Source organism: Antennarius striatus, chromosome 13, assembly GCF_040054535.1.
Source record: "Antennarius striatus isolate MH-2024 chromosome 13, ASM4005453v1, whole genome shotgun sequence".
NCBI lineage: Eukaryota > Metazoa > Chordata > Actinopteri > Lophiiformes > Antennariidae > Antennarius > Antennarius striatus.
In genome coordinates, this window is record NC_090788.1 from 11,825,518 (window position 1) to 11,849,136 (window position 23,619).

General features: G+C 39.9%; 1 protein-coding gene across 1 annotated transcript in view; it reads right to left on the minus strand.

Moving 5' to 3' along the window:
* Nucleotides 1-1,256: 1,256 nt before the first annotated feature.
* Nucleotides 1,257-23,619, minus strand: part of pdlim4 (PDZ and LIM domain 4) — a 51,075-nt gene continuing 28,712 nt past the window's right edge. The window contains exons 3-7 of the mRNA XM_068331919.1: nucleotides 22,165-22,246; nucleotides 16,457-16,707; nucleotides 11,590-11,744; nucleotides 7,352-7,490; nucleotides 1,257-2,759 (exon numbers count right to left, since the gene is read on the minus strand). Coding sequence (XP_068188020.1) covers nucleotides 2,555-2,759; nucleotides 7,352-7,490; nucleotides 11,590-11,744; nucleotides 16,457-16,707; nucleotides 22,165-22,246 — 832 coding nt within the window. The 3' untranslated portion in view covers nucleotides 1,257-2,554. The remainder of the gene's footprint in view (nucleotides 2,760-7,351; nucleotides 7,491-11,589; nucleotides 11,745-16,456; nucleotides 16,708-22,164; nucleotides 22,247-23,619) is intronic.

A 23,619-nucleotide genomic window follows, 5' to 3' on the forward strand; every position in this document is an offset into this window, starting at 1 on the left:
AGTGTTCTGAGATCAAATGGTTCATTCTCCACAGAACTTACGTTCCTATTTATACACAACACTCCTATTTACATAATTTCACCATAAACCCGTGCACCTACAGGCTAGATTTCTCCATAACATTTGTTAGACAGGAAACACCTTATTCAAGATAGTTTCATGTTCAGCTTAGACTCCTCTCACAATGTGATCACCTGTTTTGAGCCAATCTCTGGTTTAGGTTTCATATAAAACTTTCTTCACATCTACTAGAAAGCAGATTTGGTTATCAACAGTTTCTATTTAAATTCAAATTTATTTAATTCAAACTAAATTATTTAAAGTTAATGCAGGACAAAATCATTAGAACCACTCAAGCAATTCAGTTAAAAAACAAAAGGTACTGTTTGGCCCATTTTTTTGTTTACTTGCCCTGGGATTTTTATGATGACATCCAGGTTTTCAACTTCAACATGTTGTAGTGGTTTACACAGGAGTTTCATCCATACGTACATGTACTCATAAAGGAAGTGAAACAGGCCCCACTGGATCTGAGTCTATGAACAGGGACAGATTCTTTGTTTAGCAACTGATATTCTGAGGCCAGATTTAAAAAAATTTTTTTTTGATACTTATGATGTATTGTAATTGTCAGGGTTTGTGTGTTCATCCGTCCACCAAGTATCTTCACGACCGTTGCAGATAAAACGATGAAAGAAGAAGCATTACTTGGGCGGCAAAGGGGATGAAAATGAGATGATGACCTTGACCTTAAAACTAGGTCAAGGTAAATTTCAACTTTTGTAAAAAAAATTTTGCAAAACCAAATAAAATAGAAGAAACAAAAAGGTTTTATATTCAGGGAGGCAAGGGGATGAAAATTAGATCACAACCTTGACCTTGAAAAACTAGGTTAAGGTCAATTTTTCACTTTTATACCTTTTTAGGTACACATGTCTGAAATCTGATGAGATATAATCACAAAACAAAATGCAAAATTTCCAGAAAGCCACAGGCACAAATGAATTCATTGCTGCGACCATTATGAAAGTAGGCATGAGTAAAATCTTGAATTCAGGGGTGTCGCGGGATGTTGCAGTCTCTGACTGCCTTGTTAACATTGTGATTCAAGGCCTGAGTGAGGTGGACACCTGGTGGTGGTGGTGATTTAAAAAAATTCTACCAGGGTGGATGTTTTATGACAAAGACAAAATCAACTGTAGTGTGATTATAGTAGTGTGAAATCCAGTGGGACATCATGGAGACAACCAGGGTACTTATCTTGTTAATGCATTTCTCAGTTTATTCAGATTCTAGAAAGAAAAGTAAATAATAGCATGTTTTTAGAAAAATAAGTTAAAATTAAGAAGAAAAAGGAAGAAATCAAAGTATGCATAGACATGCACGTAGCATGTTGTACACTATGTTAAACCAAGATAAAACAAATATATACAATAAACAACGTGGTAGCAAGAATTTGTTCATATAATTTACAAGATATTTAATATCGATGACATGTCAGCAGCTACACATTACTGTTGAGATCGAAGGAAAGTTATGGTTATCAGGAATGCAAAATTTACTTCCTCATTCCCATTTCTATTTCAAATCTTTGTTAGAAATATTCCTAAAAGTAAGAATTAGCACTATTATCTCCACCCAGGTTACATCACTATTCACAACAAGCCAACAGGACATGCTTCACACTGATCTGACCAAACTGATAAGGTCCTATGATGATGTGTCCAACATATTAGTTAGAGATCTGCTTATAAAGTAATTTATAATGATTTACTACTTGTGTCACATAACTGAAAAGTGAGCGCAGAGTGAACATCAGACAGAGATGCCTACCAGTTGCACGCTGAGAGAATGTAAAATGCAAAATGAGAATGTTTATGTGACAAGTTTAAAAACAATGAAATCTCAAACCGCCAAAGTAAAGCTTAAACAACTATTGTACTTAAATGACTCTACACAATAAAGACTGACATATTGTGGTGTGTTGTATTGAAAGACAACAAGACATAGCATTCAGAAGACGGAAAACCAAAGCAACTCCTCCCTTTGCACAATTCATCACAGAGAACACACTGGCCAACCACACACACACGGCTCATGTGGTCTTCTTTATATCGAAGACTAGTACTACCATGTTCTCTGGATAGGAAGATGCATTTGAACACATGTTCTCAGCGTGACCATTTTTCTTGTATTTAGAAGCAAATGTTAACAGTGATTGAAGGATGAGGCCTGCCTAGTTGGAACAAAGCACAGAATGTCTGCTTTTTAATGGTCTCGACTTATGGGATACTCATAGGATCTTGTTTTGCATACATATTTCAATATTCTAAATATATATAGCATTTATCGTGTCTAACAGTTTAAAAAAAATGCTGATCTTGGATCAGTGAAAGACAAATTTCATCCCTATCAAAAGCAGAACTGATCCAAAATCAGCATTCCAGCCTAACAGAAAGCCGATAAATGTAGGCTAAAATACTCAATAGCCAAATTCTCCAAGATGTTACTTTCTGTGTTGGTACCCTATTGTATCGCAAGCGCCATCGCCATCTCAGACTATTTCTACTTTAGAATTGGGGTAAACCGCCACAACATCATAGCCCTCTGGGGGCCGGACACGTGCCTTGGCATGGGTCTCACAATACAGATTGTCCTCAATGAAGAAGTAGCCTCTCTGTTTGAGGTTGATGCCGCAGTCGTCGCACATGAAGCACTCGGGATGGTAGAGTTTGTCCCTGGCCTTAACAATGGTACCACTGGAGGGAGAGACAAGGAGATGCAGATTGGTTTTAAACAATTCAAGGACATTTCAACTTCATGTGAATCATAGTTTAATCAACCTTTAAGATTCACAAGAAGTTGTCTCACCCTTGGGCTGCCTTTCACACTGAATTTGATGCACATTTTTCACACAGTGCATCACATGCATATAGAGAGAACACAGCTTTATGCTTCAGGCAAAAGTGAAATAAAGATAAAGGTCAGCCTTACAGTGGAAGATGAAAGGGCTGCATGAATGAGAAGAAATATATAACACATGGCAAGAAGTTTCAAGAGGCTTGTCATTGAAGATGAAAACATTGCACTTCTTCGAAAAGAAAAAAATGACCATGAAAAGCTCATGACTCATCAAGTTAGTTATTAGTCTTTCCATTACTTGTGTAAACCAGCAATTTATCATACTATGTAGGGACTGTAACTATGTGAGCATTTGAGTATATATAATCTTATGTACAGAACACACATTATGAAGGATAACTAGCGTACCACTCCAAGCAGAATAAATATAGTTAATATTATGCTTGCTTTCCTCTCCAGGGATGAAGCAGCTGTAAGTTGCAAATTACTCAGTCATACAGTGACAGCAGTTATTAAGAGTGTTGTTTCCTCCCTGCTCCAAATACGTTTCCTTTGTGGTCAATATTCAGTCAGAATTCTTCTTGTTCTCTTTTTACTGCTTTCAGATCCCATCGATTGAAATGCAAACTCCTACACAATTCTCCAAGCATATTTAAAATGGATAAAATCCTCCAGGTCACAACTGCCTTCTTGTACCCTCCACGCTCCCACAATGCACCCTTGTTAACAAGTAAGCCAATGACATTACTGTTCACCTGCGGCTGTTTTTATAGAGGAGGGATTACTGATGCATGTGGTTACTTTGACAGTGTGTGTGATTATCCCTAGGTTTATATTGCATCTAAGAATGCGTGTCTAGCATTTGTGAATAGAAAAGGGTGTAGCAAATGGATTGATTTAACAATTATACTTTCAAATGGAGGTTTTTTTTTTTTCTGTATTCTGAGAAAAACTTGTTGGTTCAGGTTGACCTGTGTGAGTTCACCTCCATTTGAGTCAGAACAACTTTTGACTCACCTCTTATATAAAAATCTTTTGTGATCACGCGAGGTGTGGTAAAACTAGACAGAGGCTTATTTCTTCCACATGGAAATTGAAATGCATCGAATGTGAGAATAAATTATGTTAAAGGTATGTCAACGCACTGTAAGTGCATGAAAGAATGTAAGCAAATGAAAAGCTAACATGCAAAGGATTAAACCCAACCTATTTAATCAGGATTTCTTATCAAAAAGAGAAAGGTAGCCTTACATTCTTATTGTATCATATTTTATAATGTCATGCAGTCCACTGCAGCTAATGTAGCCGCAAGAGGACACAAGCCAGTGTCTTATTGTGCCGGTCCCAAGCCCGGATAAATACAGAGGGTTGCGTCAGGAAGGGCATCCGGCGTAAAACTTTTGCCAAATCAAAGATTGCAAATCAAACCTATGACTTCCATACCGGATCGGTTGAGGCCCGGGTTAACAACGACCGCCATCGGCGCTGTTGACCTACAGGGCGCCGGTGGAAATTGGATTACTGTTGGTCGAAGAAGGAGAGGAGGAAAGTGCGTTCGCTCGAAGAAAGAGAAGAGGAACACCAAGAGTATAGGACTAAGAGTAGGGACGTTGAATGTTGGAACTATGACAGGAAAAGGTAGAGAGTTGGTTGACATGATGCAGAGAAGGAAGGTAGACATAATGTGTGTGCAGGAGACCAGGTGGAAAGGTAGCAAGGCTAGAAGTTTAGGAGCAGGGTTCAAGTTGTTCTATCATGGTATAGATGGGAAGAGAAATGGAGTAGGAGTTATCTTGAAGGAAGAGTTTGTTAGGAATGTCCTGGAGGTAAAAAGAGTGTCGGATAGAGTGATGAGTCTGAAGCTAGAAATAGAAGGTGTGATGTTTAATGTTGTTAGCGGGTATGCTCCACAGGTAGGATGTGAGGTGGAGGAGAAGGAGAAATTCTGGTCGGACTTTGATGAAGTGATGCAGAGCATGCCTAGAAGTGAGAGAGTTGTCATTGGAGCAGACTTCAAAGGACATGTTGGTGCAGGAAACAGATGTGATGAGGATGTGATGGGCAGGTTTGGTATCCAGGAGAGGAACGCAGAAGGACAGATGGTAGTTGACTTTGCAAAAAGGATGGAAATGGCTGTAGTGAATACTTTCTTCCAGAAGAGGCAGGAACATAGAGTGACCTATAAGAGTGGCGGTAGGAGCACACAGGTAGACTACATCTTGTGTAGACGGTGTAACCTGAAAGAGATCAGTGACTGCAAAGTAGTGGTAGGTGAGAGTGTAGCCAAACAGCATAGGATGGTGGTGTGTAGGATGACTCTGTTGGTGAGGAAGATCAAGAGGGCAAAGGCAGAGCAGAAGACGAAATGGTGGAAGCTGAAGAAGGAAGAGTGTTGCATGACTTTCAGGAGGGAGTTAAGACAGGCTCTGGGTGGTCAGGAGGTGCTTCCAGATGACTGGACAACTACGGCTAATGTGATCAGGGAGACAGGTAAGAGAGTACTTGGTGTGTCATCTGGAAAGAAAGTAGATAAGGAGACTTGGTGTTGGAATGAGGAGGTACAGGAGTGTATACAGAGAAAGAGGTTAGCTAAGAAGAAGTGGGACACTGAGAGGACTGAGGAGAGTAGACAGGAGTACAGGGAGATGCAGCGTAAGGTGAAGGTCGAGGTAGCAAAGGCCAAACAAGAAGCTTAAGATGACTTGTATGCTAGGTTGGACAGTAAGGAGGGAGAGACTGATCTATACCGGTTGGCAAGACAGAGAGACAGCGATGGGAAGGACGTGCAGCAGGTTAGGGTGATTAAGGATTGGGATGGAAGTCTATTGACAGGTGCCAGTAGTGTGATGGGAAGATGGAAAGAGTACTTTTAAGAGTTGATGAACGTGGAAAATGAGAGAGAACAAAGACTAGAAGAGGTGACTGTTGTGGACCAGGATGTAGCAACGATTAGTCAGGATGAAGTGAGGAGGGCATTGAAGAGGATGAAGAGTCGAAAGGCAGTCGGTCCTGATGATATACCTGTAGAGGTATGGAAGTGTCTAGGAGAGGTGGCGGTAGAGTTTCTGACTGGGTTGTTCAACAGGATCTTAGATAGTGAGAAGATGCCTGAGGAATGGAGAAGTGTGCTGGTGCCCATTTTTAAGAACACGGGAGATGTGCAGAGTTGTGGCAACTACAGAGGAATAAAGCTGATGAGCCATACAATGAAGTTATGGGAAAGAGTAGTGGAAGCTAGACTAAGGGCAGAAGTGAACATTTGTGAGCAGCAGTATGGTTTCATGCCAAAAAAGAGTACTACAGATGCAGTATTTGCTTTGAGGATGTTGATAGAGAAGTACAGAGAAGGCTAAACGGAGCTGCATTGTGTTTTTGTAGATATGGAGAAAGCATACAGAGAGGAACTGTGGTATTGTATGAGGAAGTCTGGAGTGGCAGAGAAGTATGTTAGAGCAGTGCAGGACATGTATGAGGACTGTAAGACAGTGGTGAGGTGTGCTGTAGGTGTGACAGAGGAGTTCAAGGTGGAGGTGGGACTGCATCAGGGATCAGCTCTGAGCCCCTTCTTGTTCGCTATGGTGATGGACAGGCTGACAGACGAGGTTAGACAGGAATCCCCATGGACTATGATGTTTGCAGATGACATTGTGATCTGTAGTGAGAGCAGGGAACAGGTGGAGGAGAAGCTAGAGAGGTGGAGGTTTGTCCTGGAAAGGAGAGGAATGAAGGTTAGCCGCAGTAAGACAGAGTACATGTGTGTGAATGAGAGGGACCCAAGTGGAAGAGTGAGGTTACAGGGAGAAGAGATCAAGAAGGTGGAGGATTTTAAGTACTTAGGGTCAACAGTCCAGAGCAATGGAGAGTGTGGAAAAGAGGTGAAGAAGCGTGTACAGGCAGGATAAAATGGGTGGAGGAAAGTGTCAGGTGTGATGTGTGATAGAAGAGTTTCAGCTAAAATGAAAGGAAAGGTGTACAAAACTGTGGTGAGACCTGCGATGTTGTTTGGTCTAGAGACAGTGTCACTGAAGAAAAGACAGGAGAAAGAGCTGGAGGTAGCAGAGATGAAGATGCTGAGGTTCTCTCTGGGAGTGACCAGGAAGGATAGGATCAGGAATGAGTACATCAGAGAGACAGCACATGTTAGAGGTTTTGGAGATAAAGTCATACGGGCCAGACTGAGATGGTTTGGACATGTCCAAAGGAGAGATAGTGAATATATTGGTCGAAGGATGCTGAGTTTTGAACTGCCAGGCCGCAAGGCTAATGGGAGACCAAAGAGGAGGTTTATGGATGTAATGAGGGAAGACATGAAGGTAGTTGGTGTGAGAGAAGAGGATTCAAAGGACAGGGCTAGATGGAGGAAATTGATTCGCTGTGGCGACCCCTGAAGGGAAAAGCCGAAAGGAAAAGAAGAGAAGATGCAGTCCACTGTTTGTTTGTTTTTTAAGCAAATCCTTAAAATTCTGACAAATATAAGTAAAATACTCACACAATGCCATTACAGCAGCGCATGCACTGGGGAAGCTTCTGAAGACCAGACATGGGACCGGGAATGGGGCTGCCCAGTTTTGGGATTGGAGATCTGACTGGCGACTTAAGGTTTCTCATTCTGTCTGTCGGGGACACACCTATAAAAAAATTCCAGAATAAACGTAGGAACTAGGAAACACAGTTTTAACAAAAGCCTTACTAACAGCCTGTATCCTCCAATATATTTGTTCAGTATTCTCATGGATATACTTCTTGTGAATGAGTCGATTGCGATCTACAGCTACTTACTCTCCTTGTGGGTCTCAGCTGGCTACAGGCGTATTATTCGGTGTACATTATTGAACATAATCGTGAGTTCTACTGTTAATTCCTTACAATCTGATTTCACCAAATTTTGAATATTTATACTTTGGAAGGCTCGTGTCTATTTCGTTTAGTGAAAACGATTGGATTTTGCTGGAGTGTATTTGTTACGTTACAAATGGCGCTCTGTGATTGGACAGAGTGATTGACGATACTGATTGGCTGACATGCCCAAGGGCGTGGCAATCCCGAGGGGGGAGTTCATTCAGGCTACTGCAGCATTGTGCGGTAATGTCCTAGCTCAGAGCTACACACTGAAAGTTCCTCACAAACTGTTGAACTCAGTTAGCATTTGGCTAACTAGTTAGATCCACTTCAGTCATGTGTGTGACTTTGTGTGTGTGTGCGCGCTTGTGTGGTTCGTGATCAGGCTACGTAGCGGTGTGTGGTAACGATCTGGCTTAGAGCTACACAATAAAAGTTCCTCACAGGCTGTGAATTCGGCTAGCATTTGGCAACACACACACACACACACACACACACACACACACACACACACACACACACACACACACACACACACACACACACACACACACACACACACAAGAATACAAGAGAAAAACTTGGTCTTACCAGTAAAATTCTGTGTTTTATTAGTTTGCTTTAGATTAGCTCCTGTTTTATCCATGATCTGTCATTGTCCATGACGATTTTTGGAAAACACAGCTTTAACAATCACAATACATTACCACTTTAAAGCGGTATGTAATTATCTCACTGGCCGGTCTAATCGTGTTTACACAATGAGCCACGAGTCTTTGTTCAGCAAAGACTTGAGAAAAATCAACCGTTATATCATGAAAAAAAAGAGTGGAAAACATGAGAAGAATTAGAGCGAAATACAGTGCGCCCTCATTCTTGGCAGTTAATGCGATTGAGGAATCCGTGATTGAGTTCATGATCTATTTATCTTATTATTTAAGGAAATTTAAGCATTTATGACCGTCCCCATACTGATATTAAACCACCTTCTATCTGCATTACCTTTTCCCACAGTCTTATCAACTGTTTAAGGCACTTTTGTGTCTAACAAAAGTCAGAGTCTGACGGAACAAGCTCACTTCCGGATGCTGTCAGCCAATAGAATGGGCGGACAATATCATGTGACTGCCGACCAAAAATTTTAAATGAGGTGGTATCGCAATCATTAATGTACGATAGTGCGAGGGCACACTGTACATAGCAGTGAAGTTACTGAAAGTTAAAAAGACTATGTCGATCGATCTGTAATGCAGGCGTGTTCGAGTGGCGCAAGTAAACAAACGTACATGAACGCGCGGGGCAAGGCAGTGTTGATTGGACAGCTCAAAGGGGGGAGGGAAATAGGGAAGGCTCAGAGGGGGGAGAGGTGGAGATAGGGAGCTGAGAGCTACGCCTAATTAAAACAGACCTTTAGAGAGCGGAAGAGGATTTATCAATATTCAATCAAAGATATTGAGGACCACGGATCACTTTGGGGCAAGACATTTCAAATACAGTGTAGTTGGACATCTGGCAGCTGACTGACATGTATTAAAAAAAGCATAATATGGGACCTTTAACTGACATTCTTTGCTTTACCTTTAAAAGACCTTGAAAGTCAACATGCTTTCGACGGGGGATTCAACTTCAAATGGACACCAACTACAGTCATTTCAAAGTCTGACAACAAGTTATGTGTTGAAAAACAGCAATTACACTTTAAATTTCGAATGCCTTCGATTGCCAGTTTGCTTTATTGAGCAATAAACAAACAAAAGGTAAATGATTGACTTCAGGAGTATCTGTGTCCGGGTTACGCTCTCACACAGATTAATACAGAGGCCAAACATCAACAGAGAGAAGTAGCTATTAACGTGATCCCAGTGTAAACGGTGGGTGTCTTCATGGATCATCAAAGGCTTAGCCTGTCAGTCAAACTCTGGGTCTCACAAGGAGCAACAGATAAAAAGAAAACACAGTGAACCTCCTAAATCCAACAGCGGAACCTCATTCCCACTAACCCTCTGTGCGCCCTCTGTGTGTATCACCTGTCATGTATGTACTATATGTATGTATGAATATGTATATATACTGTGTGTGTGTGTGTGTGTGTGTGTGTGTGTGTGTGTATTTATGTACTGTATATGTATGTGTGTATGTATACTGTATACCAATCCATTACAAATAAACATTGCTAAGTGAAAAGTGAATAACACTTTTACACTGTGTTTAAAAAAATACAGCGTCTGTTTAATCCTCAAAGCATCTTCAAAGACAGTCAACAATAAACTGAATGAGTGGTGGAGTCACCTCCATATTTGAGTTCTAATCTAGTCTAGCAACACTGACTTTTGATACTTCTTCAATGTTCTGAATGCCTGTTTAACACCAGGTTACTACAGTCTTCTTCTTCGATCTAGGAGTTGTTTTGGGTTGCAGTGGTGTTGACAACTCTAATAGTGATCCTCTCCTCTTTAAGGAGTGTTTTCTGCATGGCTGTTGAGCTTATGATGAAGGGTTTTTTGGGTTCAGGTTCAGGTTAAGGTCATTCTGAACCCATACGTAACAAAAATAGAAACTTTGACAATGAACGAATGACTCCATCAAAAAAGAACGAAAATCATTTCAAGACACAGTGTGAAAAGGTGCTGCTTAAGAAATAGTATTTTTCATTCATTCATCAACCACTTCATCCACTGTGGCAGGTCACGTGGAGCTGGAGCTTATCCCAGCTGACTAAGGGCATGAGGCGGGGGAAACTCTGGGCACGATGCCAATGCACCGCAGAGCAAAATAAGATTTGTGTTTATTTTTAAAAAAAAGTGGAATGACTGTATTACAGTCAATTATTTTTATTATTACTATCCAAAGTAAAAATCAAATGGAAAAGCTAACTATGGCATCTTATTTTGTCAGGAAAATAATAAAATCAGCATGAGTACTTCGTCATCATAAGACAAGACAGATAGACGTGCCTTATTGACCCCCAAGTAAATTAACAAAACCATTTCAACCAATATTGGTATCTAAGACCAAGTCCAAGAGTTTCCCAAGAGCATTTCAGATTGATTACTTTATGACAAATCACAATGATTAAAAAATAACTTTACCATAGCAATGTTTATGAGCATCCATGCAGACTTTTACTAAAAATTCAAATATTCACAGCTGGTAACACTCCGCTAACAGCAATAAACTTTTTGAAGGAATGAATGAGAACATCAACACTGAGGTTTTCTCAACACTGAGGTTGAGAAAAATATTAATCCTTATTGATCCAGTGCTAACAGGTCATAATCCAGCTTCACACATGTTGAGGCTAGTGTTGTTCTTAGCTAACAGCTGTGACTAAAGTTGTGACTTCCACAGCTTCCACCCAGCTTTCTTTCTTCTTTGGTGATAAATATGGAACCTGAAAAGGATTAGCTCTACTCCATTTCAAGACTTTTTTTCAAAAGTTAAAATGTGGAGCTTAAAAGGCAGACAGAAAACCCATTTTTCTCACTTTATTTTGCGATGTGAAGTTATTGCAGTAAACTTCCCTCACTTGCTCATCCATGTGTGAGCTATTTAAAGCACCTCATCCTTGTTTCTTGTTTTTCTTTGGCTGTTCCTCCCTCAGTTTTCCTCTCTAGCCTCTGACTGCACTGTCTGTGTCTTTCTATAAAAGGAAAACTATGCCAGTGAGACAAGGGAGCTCAAAACACTCCAACAGAAATTTGTGGTAGACAAGATGTTCTTCTTTGGATTCACAAGTCTCATTTCAGCATAATATGAAAAAACAGATTGCATAGATGCATAAAACCAGTTATAAATTTCTCATGTTACATCTGTCCACAGTGAAGCAGTGTAGTTAGCCTTTTCTTCCATCACACAACATTCTCAGAAAAACTCATACAGACCACATACTTCCATCCTCAGCCTCCAGGATTCCTTGGAGGTATTTGAAGGAGCCAGACTGTTTGGGTTCAGATACAGGCTCCTTGTAATCCTGCAGCATTTTGTAGACATCTGACTGGGTGTTGAAATCATTACGACCCCCCGGAAGTGAAAGAGGCTCTGGGCTGAAGGAGACAAGGGAGACAGGATGTAGTATTAATGCATTGCAGTATAATTAATGACGATTAGATGAAAGGCAACAAAAAAAAGCATATCGCTTTTCTCTAGTTATGAGTGAAGCCAAAAAGGAAGATCATAGCCCACGAAGGAAAAAGACTAATGGACACAAAATATGCTTAGTACCACAATGTGTAGGCAATGTGTTTTAGTTACTCAAAACTAGAAAACGAAACCAAAAAAACAGAAATTTGAAAAGAACAGTAGTCTAGAAAATTAAATTCTACCATTATCCAGTATTCTCGTTTGTGTGTGTCAGGGACTCACAATCATCAGACAATGTATGTCCCTGGGACGCAAGCTTTAAATGCTTACAATAAAAAAAACAATTGATGCTACCTTTTTCCGCGATATCATATTGGGAAAAAATGCACTTCCATTCAACAAAAATATTTACAATTTATCCATTTCTCCACTTAAATTTCGAACTCGTAAATCACCATTGTGTTTTAATCTCACGCGAGCTTCTGATTCAGCCTTATTAGAATCGACCAGGGGCGGCACGGTGGCGCAGTGGGTAGCGCTGTGACCGCATAGCTAGGCGGTTCCGGGTTTGCAACCCACTCTGTGTGGAGTTTGTATGTTCTCCCCGTGTCAGCGTGTTTCTCTTTGGGTTTCCCGGCTTCCACCCATCTCCAAAAACATGTGCTTCAGGTTAATTGGCTGTTCCAAATTTACCGTAGGTGTGAGTGTGTGTTTATCTGACTCTCAGTGTGGCTCCCCAGTGCACTGGCACCCGTTTTCCCCGCCTCAAGCCCTAAGCCAGCTGGGATAGACTGATGGAGCTTTTGTGACAATGAATGAATAAATAAAATCGAACAAACGGCAGCACGACTTCTGCTCATTTTACATGCTGCAATGAGAGAGCGACGAGTTAGTCTCAAATTATCTCCATACTTCCGATAAAGATGCAAAAGTTGGAGAAAACCGAAGTGACAAATGAGTGCTTTCCTGAATAAAAAACAAAAGTTAATGAAAAGATAGAGACAGATATTACTGTGGACAGTACGAAAAAAGATGCACAAGAAGCCAAGCAAAAACCAGGAAAAATCCAAACATTTGTACTGCAATACACCCAATTTTTTCCATGGGTGAGGCATGGCTAAATGTCAGCACCCAAGACGAATTGAAGCCTACAAAAATTGTGTGTGGAAAAGGCTCAGTCAGCTTGGTGCAGTGTCTACAGGAGAATATATGAATTAAAGGCAAAGAAAACTGTTGAGTGAAAAGCAAAAGAGAAAAAAACTGTATTACATCTTTCCTTATTTCTTAAACTGTTTTTTTAAAGAATGACCATCAGGCTGTAACATTTTGATAAAAATAATATGTAATTTTCCTGCATACTCCTTTTTAATGAAAGTTATGTCATTAATAAAATTGGTAAAATTAACAGTTTTAGTTTTTATATTGTACTATTGGCAATACTCAATCCTTGCGTAAAGTCTACCATAAAATCTGTTATTACTTTTGTGATGCATGTACATCATGCTGGGATGCACAAAGTTTTGTTGAAGCACATCCCAGTGATGCACTTGTTTCTTGAGCTAAAATGAACTTTGATTATCTAACCCCTTATAAATATTAATTTAACTGAGATTAATGCATTACAGGAAGCTTTAATTATGACAGCTCTGTGGTAATGTTCTACATGTTCAAACATCCATCAAGAAATTCAACAAACCAACAAGATATTTCCCATTCATTTCATATATTTAAACCTCTGGAATATGAACAGTGCTGCTGACAGATAAGGTTAGAATCTGACAAACTCAAGTGCAAGTTACCCTGTGGGCTCCCCTCCAAGAATCTAAGAAAAGCAGTTCACTGCAGACGGTATGTGTTCATGAATGTGTCTGAGAAAGCAAACCTGAGAACGTAAAAGTTGACTGACTGACAACCTTAAAGAAAGATATAAACTGGAGTGCAGAATTTTAATAAAAAATATGTTAGAGAAAGTGAGTGATGGTTGATAGTGAGCAACATCAACTTCAGTTCAGAGGTTTCTTCAGGTCTGAGAGCTGGAGGAGCCTCTTTGATGAGAGGCAAAACAACTTCAAGATTTTCCTACAACTCCAGTTGACTTTATTCAACACAGAGATCACAAACAGTATGAAACATGCGGTGAGGAATTGGGTTCCCCAAGGTCCAGAATTTGAAACAAAGAAAGGGGTAGACCAAGGGTGGGCAAACGTTTTAATGGTGGGCCACACAGACAGACAGGTCTGATGAGGAGCAGATAGATGGAGTGTTTATTTGTACTGCTGGGACGGCAGTGGCTGAGGGGTACAGGGGGCCGTAGAGCGGATCGCTCCAAGATCAGTGGTTCGATTCCCGCTACTGCCCAAAAACACCTGGAGTGTGAGCTGACAGTGGGAGGTTTCAGCTCACCTCCGGAGCACTGCTGAGGCGCCCTTGAGCATGGTGCCGTCCCCCTCACAAACTGCTCATTTGGGCGCTCCAAAAAGGGGCTGCCTGCCACTCTACCTCCAATTGCATGCTTACAAGGCCCCCTTGTGTGTGGTTGTGTGTATTACAGGGGCCTGTACACACTAATATGCATGCGTGTCATTGACTAACATACTAGAGTATGCATTCTTAATTTCCCTTTGGGGATTATAACAGTATATAAAATAAGAAAAAAATGCATGTGACATGTAAAAACCATTATATGAAAGCTTTTGGCCTTAAACAGGCAGCAAAGCATAAGCAAGCACGACTTGTAAAACATTCTTTTAAAACTGCATTTATTTCATAAAATTAATTTTATAGTTAGAACATTTGGTGGGCCGGATTACAAAGCCCAACAAGCTGTATGTGGGGCTGTAGTTTGTCCATGCCTTGACTCAACTTTCACTCTTTGAATAGCAATCAAATGTACCCTTTTGTAGCCCAAAAAACTGGTTCACAGTAGAATTAATAACATGAACAATATTTTTTTTTATTAACAAGAACCAATGCAGTCAGACACTGCTACATCCTGCAACACCCCTGAATTCAAAATTTTATCCTGACCTACTTGCATAGGTCAAAGATCAAAGCTAGTGCTCTGACTTACTTTCATAGATCAAAGCAGTAGTTTTGATCTATGGTCTTACTCACACAGGCCTTTTCCCTCATCTTTCTATCTTATCCAGTGCCTGAGTGTACAAATGTTAAAATTTGACCTTGACCTAGTTTTCTCAAGGTCAAGGTCATCATCTCATTTTCATACCCTTTTCCGCCAGAGTACTGGGCTTTTTATTTCATCTTTCTATCTGCAACGGTTGCAAAGATATGTGGTGGACTAATAACGGACGGACAGACGAAAGGACGAACACACAAACGCTGACAATTACAATACATCACCGCTTTCAAGCCGGATGTAATGATGGTTTTTTAATAATCAGTAATCATATTTTAAGAATCAATACAACCATCAAATTCCCTCAGTAAACTCAATATGTCTCTAAGTAGCCTATATTAACACATGATTACAGTCATACAGAGTAAGACAAAAAATAAATGAATTAATGTCATTAGTTCTCTGAGAACTGAAAAAGCCTCTTGGATGACAAGTGAAACTTCTTACAGCTTTTTATACGTTCAGAGATGTACCATGACCTAGATGACTGAGAATCTTCAGACATTTTAAGGTTCATTAAAAAAAAATCACAAATAGCCCTTTCCCTACCAGAAAACTCGGTAGTATTTTTTTTCCTCAAAACCAATACAAATAAAGTGCAGCGGTGAATGCTGTGTGTGAAGGTGAATGTGTGTTCAAATATTTACAGTCGCTGTTATTTTTGTACAACGAATGCACTTTTTAGACTATATCTATGAACCAAACTTTGAACACATAATTTGAATGCTGCGCCATCTAATTAGATCCAACCACATCATGTTGCCATTCAGTGCACCTTATCAGTTTAAGGATTTTTTGGTGGGGAGCACCAGATCTGGTGAACATTGACAACACTGACAAGAAACGGCTTTTCCAAACTGTGTGGCCAGAGGTACCATGAGACACAAGTATGTTAATCAGTGCCTTCACGGGACTCGGCACATAGAGAAGTACCAAATGTGCGAACATAAATCCTCGCATAAGGTTGAAAAAAGGTCAATGGGAACAGTTCTTTTGGTGTCATCACTATCTCTTACATAGTAACTGTTTGACAGAGCAACAGCTCAGCTTACAAAGAGCTGAGCTGTTGCTGAGCTGTTGTTGAGGACTGAAGTGTGGCTGGTTCAAGAGCAGCGTGGACCAAAGTCTGTAAACTGGTATCTGTAAAGGTGTCAGCTCATCCATTGAGCACTGCCAAGGTGCCCTTGAGCAAGGCATCAAACCCACAAGCTCCTCCTGGAGCATTGTGACACGCTGCCCTTAATTCTACCATCTTTCTCCCTCCATTGCATATTTACAGGCCCTTGTGTGTGTGTGTGTGTGTGTGTGTGTGTGTGTGTGTGTGTGTGTGTGTGTGTGTGTGTGTGTGTGCGTGTGTGTAATATTTAGAGTAAAAAAAATAATTTAACCACTAACATAGGAACTTCTTAAATGAAATTTACCCTTGCTGAAGTCCTGGAGAAATAAAATTTGTCTCAATAGCCTCTACTTTTACATGAATTTTGCAAGAACTATTAAAACACATTTTTTCTGTTGCTGTACACTTTTTCATCTCCTCACCTGTGAGTGGCACTGAGGCTCAGGCCTCCCATCTTGCTTGGAAGAGGTCTGTCCACATTGCTGCCATTGTGAGCATAAAGTCCTGCTGGATTGTTATAATGAACATGGCCAGTTCCATTCTTGTACAGGTTGCTGTGGCCATTGTTGGGTCTAGAATGGTCATTATTCGGGTTAGTGGCCTGAGGAGACAGCAGGGACTGGGTTTCGGAGGTGTGAGGTTTACGACTGTAACCGCTGATGGGATGGAAATTCTGGTAAGAAAGGAAAAAATCAAGGATACTTTTAAGGAACTGAAAAAGTAAATTAAACATAACATAATATTAACATTTTCAGTCAAGAACTATTGCAAAAGCAATAAAACAGTGTATTTTGAAAGAATACCAGCATTACATGTAAGAATAAATGAGCAACAGAGTCATTACAGCAAAGCCCACACGTTTTGATTTAGGATGTGAAACCAGTGGTTCCCTCAGTAGAAAACCAAAACTTCTAACTGTTGCTCCCAAATGAGTGTTTGGTGAGGTAAGGATTAAGAGATAAGTATATTCATCTTAATTTGTCCGTTTACATCTGTTACTTTAAATCCTGCATCGGATTTCTTGCAGATGTTCCTGTCAAAATAAATTAACTTGTGTAAAGTAAGTATTGACAAAATTTAGTCTCCTTATGGCAGTTTCTTCAAGTCAGTTTAGATAAGCTAAAAGAGCTCAGAAACTCCCCCCCCCCCATCGCAGAGTTTCTCTATTATCCGTTAGCAGTTTGTAAAAATTGACTGGACAAATGTAGGACCAACACCTACGCAAACACCTACACCTATATCGCTACATGCCCAGGTATGAGTGTATGCTGAGGTCAATGCCCTAATCATGTATTTGCACAAACCCTGCGGAGACATCACTGAGTCTTTCAGTGTTTACCACAGATATCAGCACACAACGATAACACTCACAAACAACCCAGAGAGTCCATCCTGCAGGCTGAACTTGCAGATAAAGTTTAATAACACAGCAGTGATGTCACCCCTCTGTCTGTAATGTAGCACTTTGAGTTTGAAGTAACGAAATAGACAATATCTTCCAGTGACCAAATGGGCCTGAGTGTTATCATAACTTCAGAATCTAAGTATTTCAGCTGAAACAAATCGACTTGTTCACAAGTGAAGCAATCCGATAGAATGGGAGACATTTATGGGTCAGTTTAAAGTGCCTCAGCCACAGAAGATTCGCAGCTATAAGACACAGGATTCCAGTCATTTCAGCACATGGTTCCACTGGACGTCATCGTGTCCTCAGCCCTCATTTGGACCACACATGCACTCAGACCTACATGCTCACAGGTCTCCTATAATCAGCACTTTTCGAGAGACCTCCTCTCTTGAACCTTGAAAAAACTGCTGTCATCGTCATGCATTCTGCAATTAAGTTGAATGACTTTCAAGAAGTTCAAACCCGCTGCTTCCTACTCTCCCCGAAAAGCTTGGGTAGTAAAGATGAAAATCTTTTAAGTGAAATGTTGATAGTCATTCATGGTTAGAATGTTAAAAAGAGGGCTGGGAGTCAGTACTCAATGTAGCCTCTATCCCAAAGCCAAACCATATATGGGCAGGATGTAACAAACACCCGTCTCTCTGCAACTCCCTTCCAAAGTAAGCCTGAAACTCTGTGGCAAGGATTATACTTCAACATTGCCCAAACCAGATCATACTCGTTATCTTTAGCCCTTTGCATCAACAATGACAGTCATCAATATGGTGAATGTATTACATCCAAATTCTTCTAGTAAATGTATGCCGCTTTCCCAGTGTTGTCAGAACAGTTTAAAAGTTAAGCTTATGTGTGATTTTTCTGGCCAGTGGTAATGGTTTGGGTTGGCTGGTCATAAATGATTGTATGAGCACACCAATCATCTTCTTCTCCTTTCGGCTTGCCACAATGAATCAGTTGCCTCTATCTAACCCTGTCTTCTGCATCCTCTTCTCACACCAACTACCTTCATGCCCTCTTTCACTACATCCATAAACCTCCTCTTTGGTCTTCCAGGGCTCCTGCCTGGCAGTTCAAAACTCAACATCCTTCTACCAATATATTCATTATCTCTCCTCTGGACATGTCCAAACCATCTCAGTCTGGCCTGTCTGACTTTATCTCCAAAACCTCTAACATGTGCTGTTCTTCTGTTGTACTCATTCCTGATCCTATCCTTCCTGGTCACTCCCAGAGATAATCTCAGCATCTTCATCTCTGCTACCTCCAGCTCTGTGTCCTGTCTTTTCCTCAATAAAAAAGCATGAGAAAAAATAAATGCGAGAAAACATGCACCATAAGTTCATGTACAAGCGCTTGTATGCTGTATTATGTTTAATCAAGGGGCATTTGGGACCAGATATCACATTTCTCCAGGGAATGCAGCTTTCAGCTCTGGTACTTCAGGTACCAGAGTTTGGTGAAAAAGCGGAGGAGGGGTTAAAGGGGGAGGAAAAGGTGGAAGCCATTAATTGAAAGCATATGTTTTTTTCTGAAGACTGAGACCTCAGTCTGCCCGGCTAACAAATTTTTGGCTTCCAAAGTCATGATAACAAACAACATGCACACCAGCTCCTTCATTCCTGCCTCCTGCATCATTTAATCCCCATAGGCATTCGAAATAAAGCTTTTCACTCGATGCTCTGCTCCACTAAACAGACACAACCAAGCCCTTTATGGCTACCTAGGCCTGGTTCTGTGTATCTCGCCATCAGGGACAAATAGACAAGCCACAGAGAAAGCAGCAGGGAGCTGATTTAGGGGATATAGGAAAATGGTTGGGTTGTTTTGGTTCCTGGCCATGAGACTGCCCATGGATCGCTCCAACAAAAAAGGATGTCACAACCGAAAGTCATGAATATGACAGATTATGAATTTTGTCAATTGGCTCAAACTTTAAGGACAGTTTTTTGTCTCCATGCAAATTGGGCCAGATCTCTACAGGTTAAATCATGTTGTTTGTCTCTTACTGTCTGTCTTTCAATCTGTCTGACTCTCTCACTCGCTTTCCTTCCTCCATCACACACCCACATATTCATTCTGCAATTGTAAAATATTTGTAATTATTATTATCTATTATCATTAATCCTAATTTTATAATTCAGTCGTCTATGATAGATGCTATTACACAATTATCAGTAACTATCTTTGATCTTTTGAACAGAAAACAAAGGTGATCGTGACACAGCTGTTACCCATTTTACTACTACCATTTACAATTATTAAAACAAAACACTTGCATTTACAAAAGTGGAACTTAAAACAAATGCTATTGCTAACGCCTTCACCATTGAGGTGGTCTTCCTTTCAGTGACAGATAATTCTGACTAATTTTTTAATTTGGTATACCTTACCATTTTCTCCCTCAAGTACTCCTAAAGAACGTACATACCGAATAATGGTTATTATAATTTGCAACGATAATTAACCACATGTGCAGAGCATAAACAATTATGAATCCTTGCATAGGCCAAACATGTTTTTTGAATTATTTTTTATGTCCAAACTAGTCATGAGTATTTTTGTTAATCAGTCTAAGCCTTCAAGCCACATTGGAACACTACAGAAAAAAAAGAAAGGGAGTCAGTCTTTCATGGGGCCTCTGGGAATATATGCTTCCTCTTTTTATGCTCGAAGGAGTTTACCTGACCATGATCATAAAGTGGCCTTGACTTGATAGTTTCCAACTGTCCTGGTTCACTTCATTAAATCAGACACCAGGGGACATTTTAGGCTTTTGTGAGGGAAAGGAATGACTGGAGAAGACGTTAGAGATACAGACAGGAGGAGGGGAGACCCAGAGAAAGATGAGCACAAGGGAGAAAGATGTGTTATTGTCATGTTACCCAAAGTCCTCCTGTCACAATCACCTGCCTGAACAATCCTCACCATCAGGTTTATTATGTCTTCATGTTCATGAAAGTGAGGCTTGAGCTGGTGCTGAGATTGTCAAAAGATGAATGTTGCAGCAATTTCAACAACAATGTTGGGCGAAGAGTGATAATTTATGCGGGTAAATAATTTATACCTCAAATCCTGCTTTATCCCCTTTTAGCCTCAAATTCAATAACCTGCAAAATCTTGTATCATTGACAAAGTAAATTATTAGTTGCATAAATAAGGTGAAATGTATAAAGTCAAACTTGAAACTCATTAGTTTCCTAACATTCCCACTATGAAATCAATGCATGTGCTTTTTCAAAATAGGCTTTATTGGTCAAATTTGCACACACAAACAAGGATACAGACTCCAACCTATTGTTGCAGACTATGTACAAAGTAAGGTTTGTACAGTTTTTTGTCATTTCATCATCATACATTACGACAAATAGTCCAAGAGTTAATTCATCAATAGAAAAAAGTTTATTGGTTACTTGTAATTAGGCAGTTTGTCACATTACAACTCATAGGAAACAAGCATATTCTGCAAGTAGGATTTTTGTAAAACAAAGAAAGTATGTGCTTACAATTCTGATTCTCCAAGTATATTAATAAAAAGTATATTTCCTTTTAGTTTTCTCCCATTGATGGAATGGCAGGTAAATTTCACTTCTTTGTGTCTGTTCCACCCTCTTCAGAAAACAATCTCCAGCCACAGTGGGGGCTGGAGAGATGCACACATCAGTCCTGACTACCCAACAATGGCAACCCAATACTCTCACATGTCTGAGTCACAATATGTTCATTGTCTGTCACATGGTCTTCTTATTTACACCATATCGGACATTCACCTCTTATTCTCTACTTTCAGAAATGTTGGCTTGCACGAACTGGAAACTTTAGGCTCAACTCATCATGCCTTCAATTTCCATTTTCCATTCATCTACACCAAGACAATACACTATTTCTAAACCAGCCAAATAAACAGTGGGACACATTATCTCATCTATATTCATGTAATGATAATGATCATGTTGTTTATGGATTTTGTGTTGTTCCTGTTTTCATGGATACTATTTCTGATTCATACAAACAGAAGAGATGTGTCTCACACACAGAAGAGGATATTTTTATTGTATATTTTTTAAAGTGTCCTCTTATTACCAACGGTCTCCATCTTCTTTATTAATTTGTTGCAATAGACAACAGAACACATCTCAGCATAAGAGTTCCAAAACAATACTGCACTTTTGAGTTCTTACTGTTGCAGACTTTGCCAAAGCTGCTGTGCAAGCAATATCTCCAACTGCAATTTCTTGTAGGCTATTTTCTTTTGCAGGAAATTATTTGTTTGATCCTGGCTCCATCAACAGGAAGATTGCAAAAAAACAAAAGAAAAAATCTCCCAGACTGAATATATTGTACATATGAGCAACTGAGTCTTTTTGCTAATCCAGTTTTGTTCAGTTTTCTTGTTTATCAACACATGTTTTAAAAATCATTCAGATTTGCATGAAATAATTTAGAACTTTGAAATCAAGTGTTATTTTAAAAATATATTCAACCCAGAACTGGAAACAAATGTATGTGCAAGAGCTAAAAATAAAGACTTTTTAAAAATACTGTATTTTTCCTCATTTGTGAGGTTGTGAGTTATTATTTTCACCTAAGGAATGATCAGAGTCCTGAAACTGTGTAAGCAGCATGACAAATTCAGACAGCAGACATTACAGTGGGAATGAATTTGAATGTTAAGAAACACTTGTGACTTGAGCTGCAGTTAAATCTCATGTAAACAGTATTTACCTGTAAGTCAGGGTCCATGTAACAGCTTGTCTTGCCATCTTCACTAAATTTTGGTGACCACACTCTATCACCAGCCTCTGAGCTGAAAGACAAGACCCACAAGAGAAAGAGAGGGTAAGAAAAGCACTGTGCCATTTAACAGCCAAGTGTAGAACCATGCAGGATTTCTGCTGAAGGGCATATGTTCTTCTTTCTTGAGAAAACCCCACGACCGAGTCTAATTATCTCTAATATTTAGACAGAAACTGAAAGAGAATAACAGTTTTATTTAGTGTTCTTAGAATTACTGTTAGCCAGGAGAGATGTCAACAGTCTCATATCAGTAGATAACAAATCATACACTGTACAGGGAGTGTTGGAAGACTAACTGAATGTCAGTCTGTGCATTTGTGAGGATAAGGTTTGCATATGTGGAATGCGATAAAAGCTCTGACCAAAAGCCTCCTGTACAAAGATCAAGTCATCGGTACATATAATTTCAAGATGGACTATGCCCTGTTTGGAAGTTCCCATTAACATTACTTGCTATTTATTTATTCACAAAAAAAGTATCATTTACTGAAAGAAATCATATCTGTAGCACTTACTGTGAATTGACATCCTGCATTTCCTTCATTAAAGGGCAGGTAAATACAAGCTTCAGTGGAACTAATTGTTTCATAAAACGCGATTAAAATTCACTGGCATCACAGGCATTCCTCCTTTACTTTCAAGTTATACAGCGAACAAGCGGCAGGTTGTTTTTATTTTTTCCGTTGCCATATCATTAAGTAGGCAAACATCCAGCTTCCAAAAGGGCAACACCATGACATCAGACAGAGCAACAAAAAGAGAGCATATCTTTATGAATGTGCTTCTGTTCACCCACTGATTATTCCTTCACATTTCCAGTCTTAACCACAAGTGTGTGCGCGTGGGTTTCTAAAGCCCACAGCAGAAAGTTGACATTTAAAGAGGTGACATCATTGGGCTGCGGCTGGCTCAACATTAGTTGAGGTGAAGTAAGGCAGAAGATATGAACCATAAATGTGTCGCAATTGAGCATGTTCTTAAGAGGTGGCGAGTGTCTGGTGGATGAGCAACAGCTACCGTGTGGGATAGTCTTGGAGGAATTGTCTTGTGCCAGATCCTCCACAACCCTGGGACCAGGCTTCATGATCTTAAAGGTTTTAGTTTAGATGGAAAACTGAATGAGCGGAATGGAATTTAAATGAGTGAAAGTTAAATCAGAAGGGACTTATTTGAATTGACATTTGGAAGCACTAAAAATAAACATGGAATTCGCCCTTCATCCACAATAGGAGTTGTGAAGGATGAAGCATGAATGGAAACTGTGAAACACAGGCCATCTTGGGGTTTACCACATGACTGCACAGTACAGTAACAGCAGCAGTCATTCAGCAGTAGAATGTGATAGTTTTATCTGTAATTTGAACTTTGTTCACACAACCCATC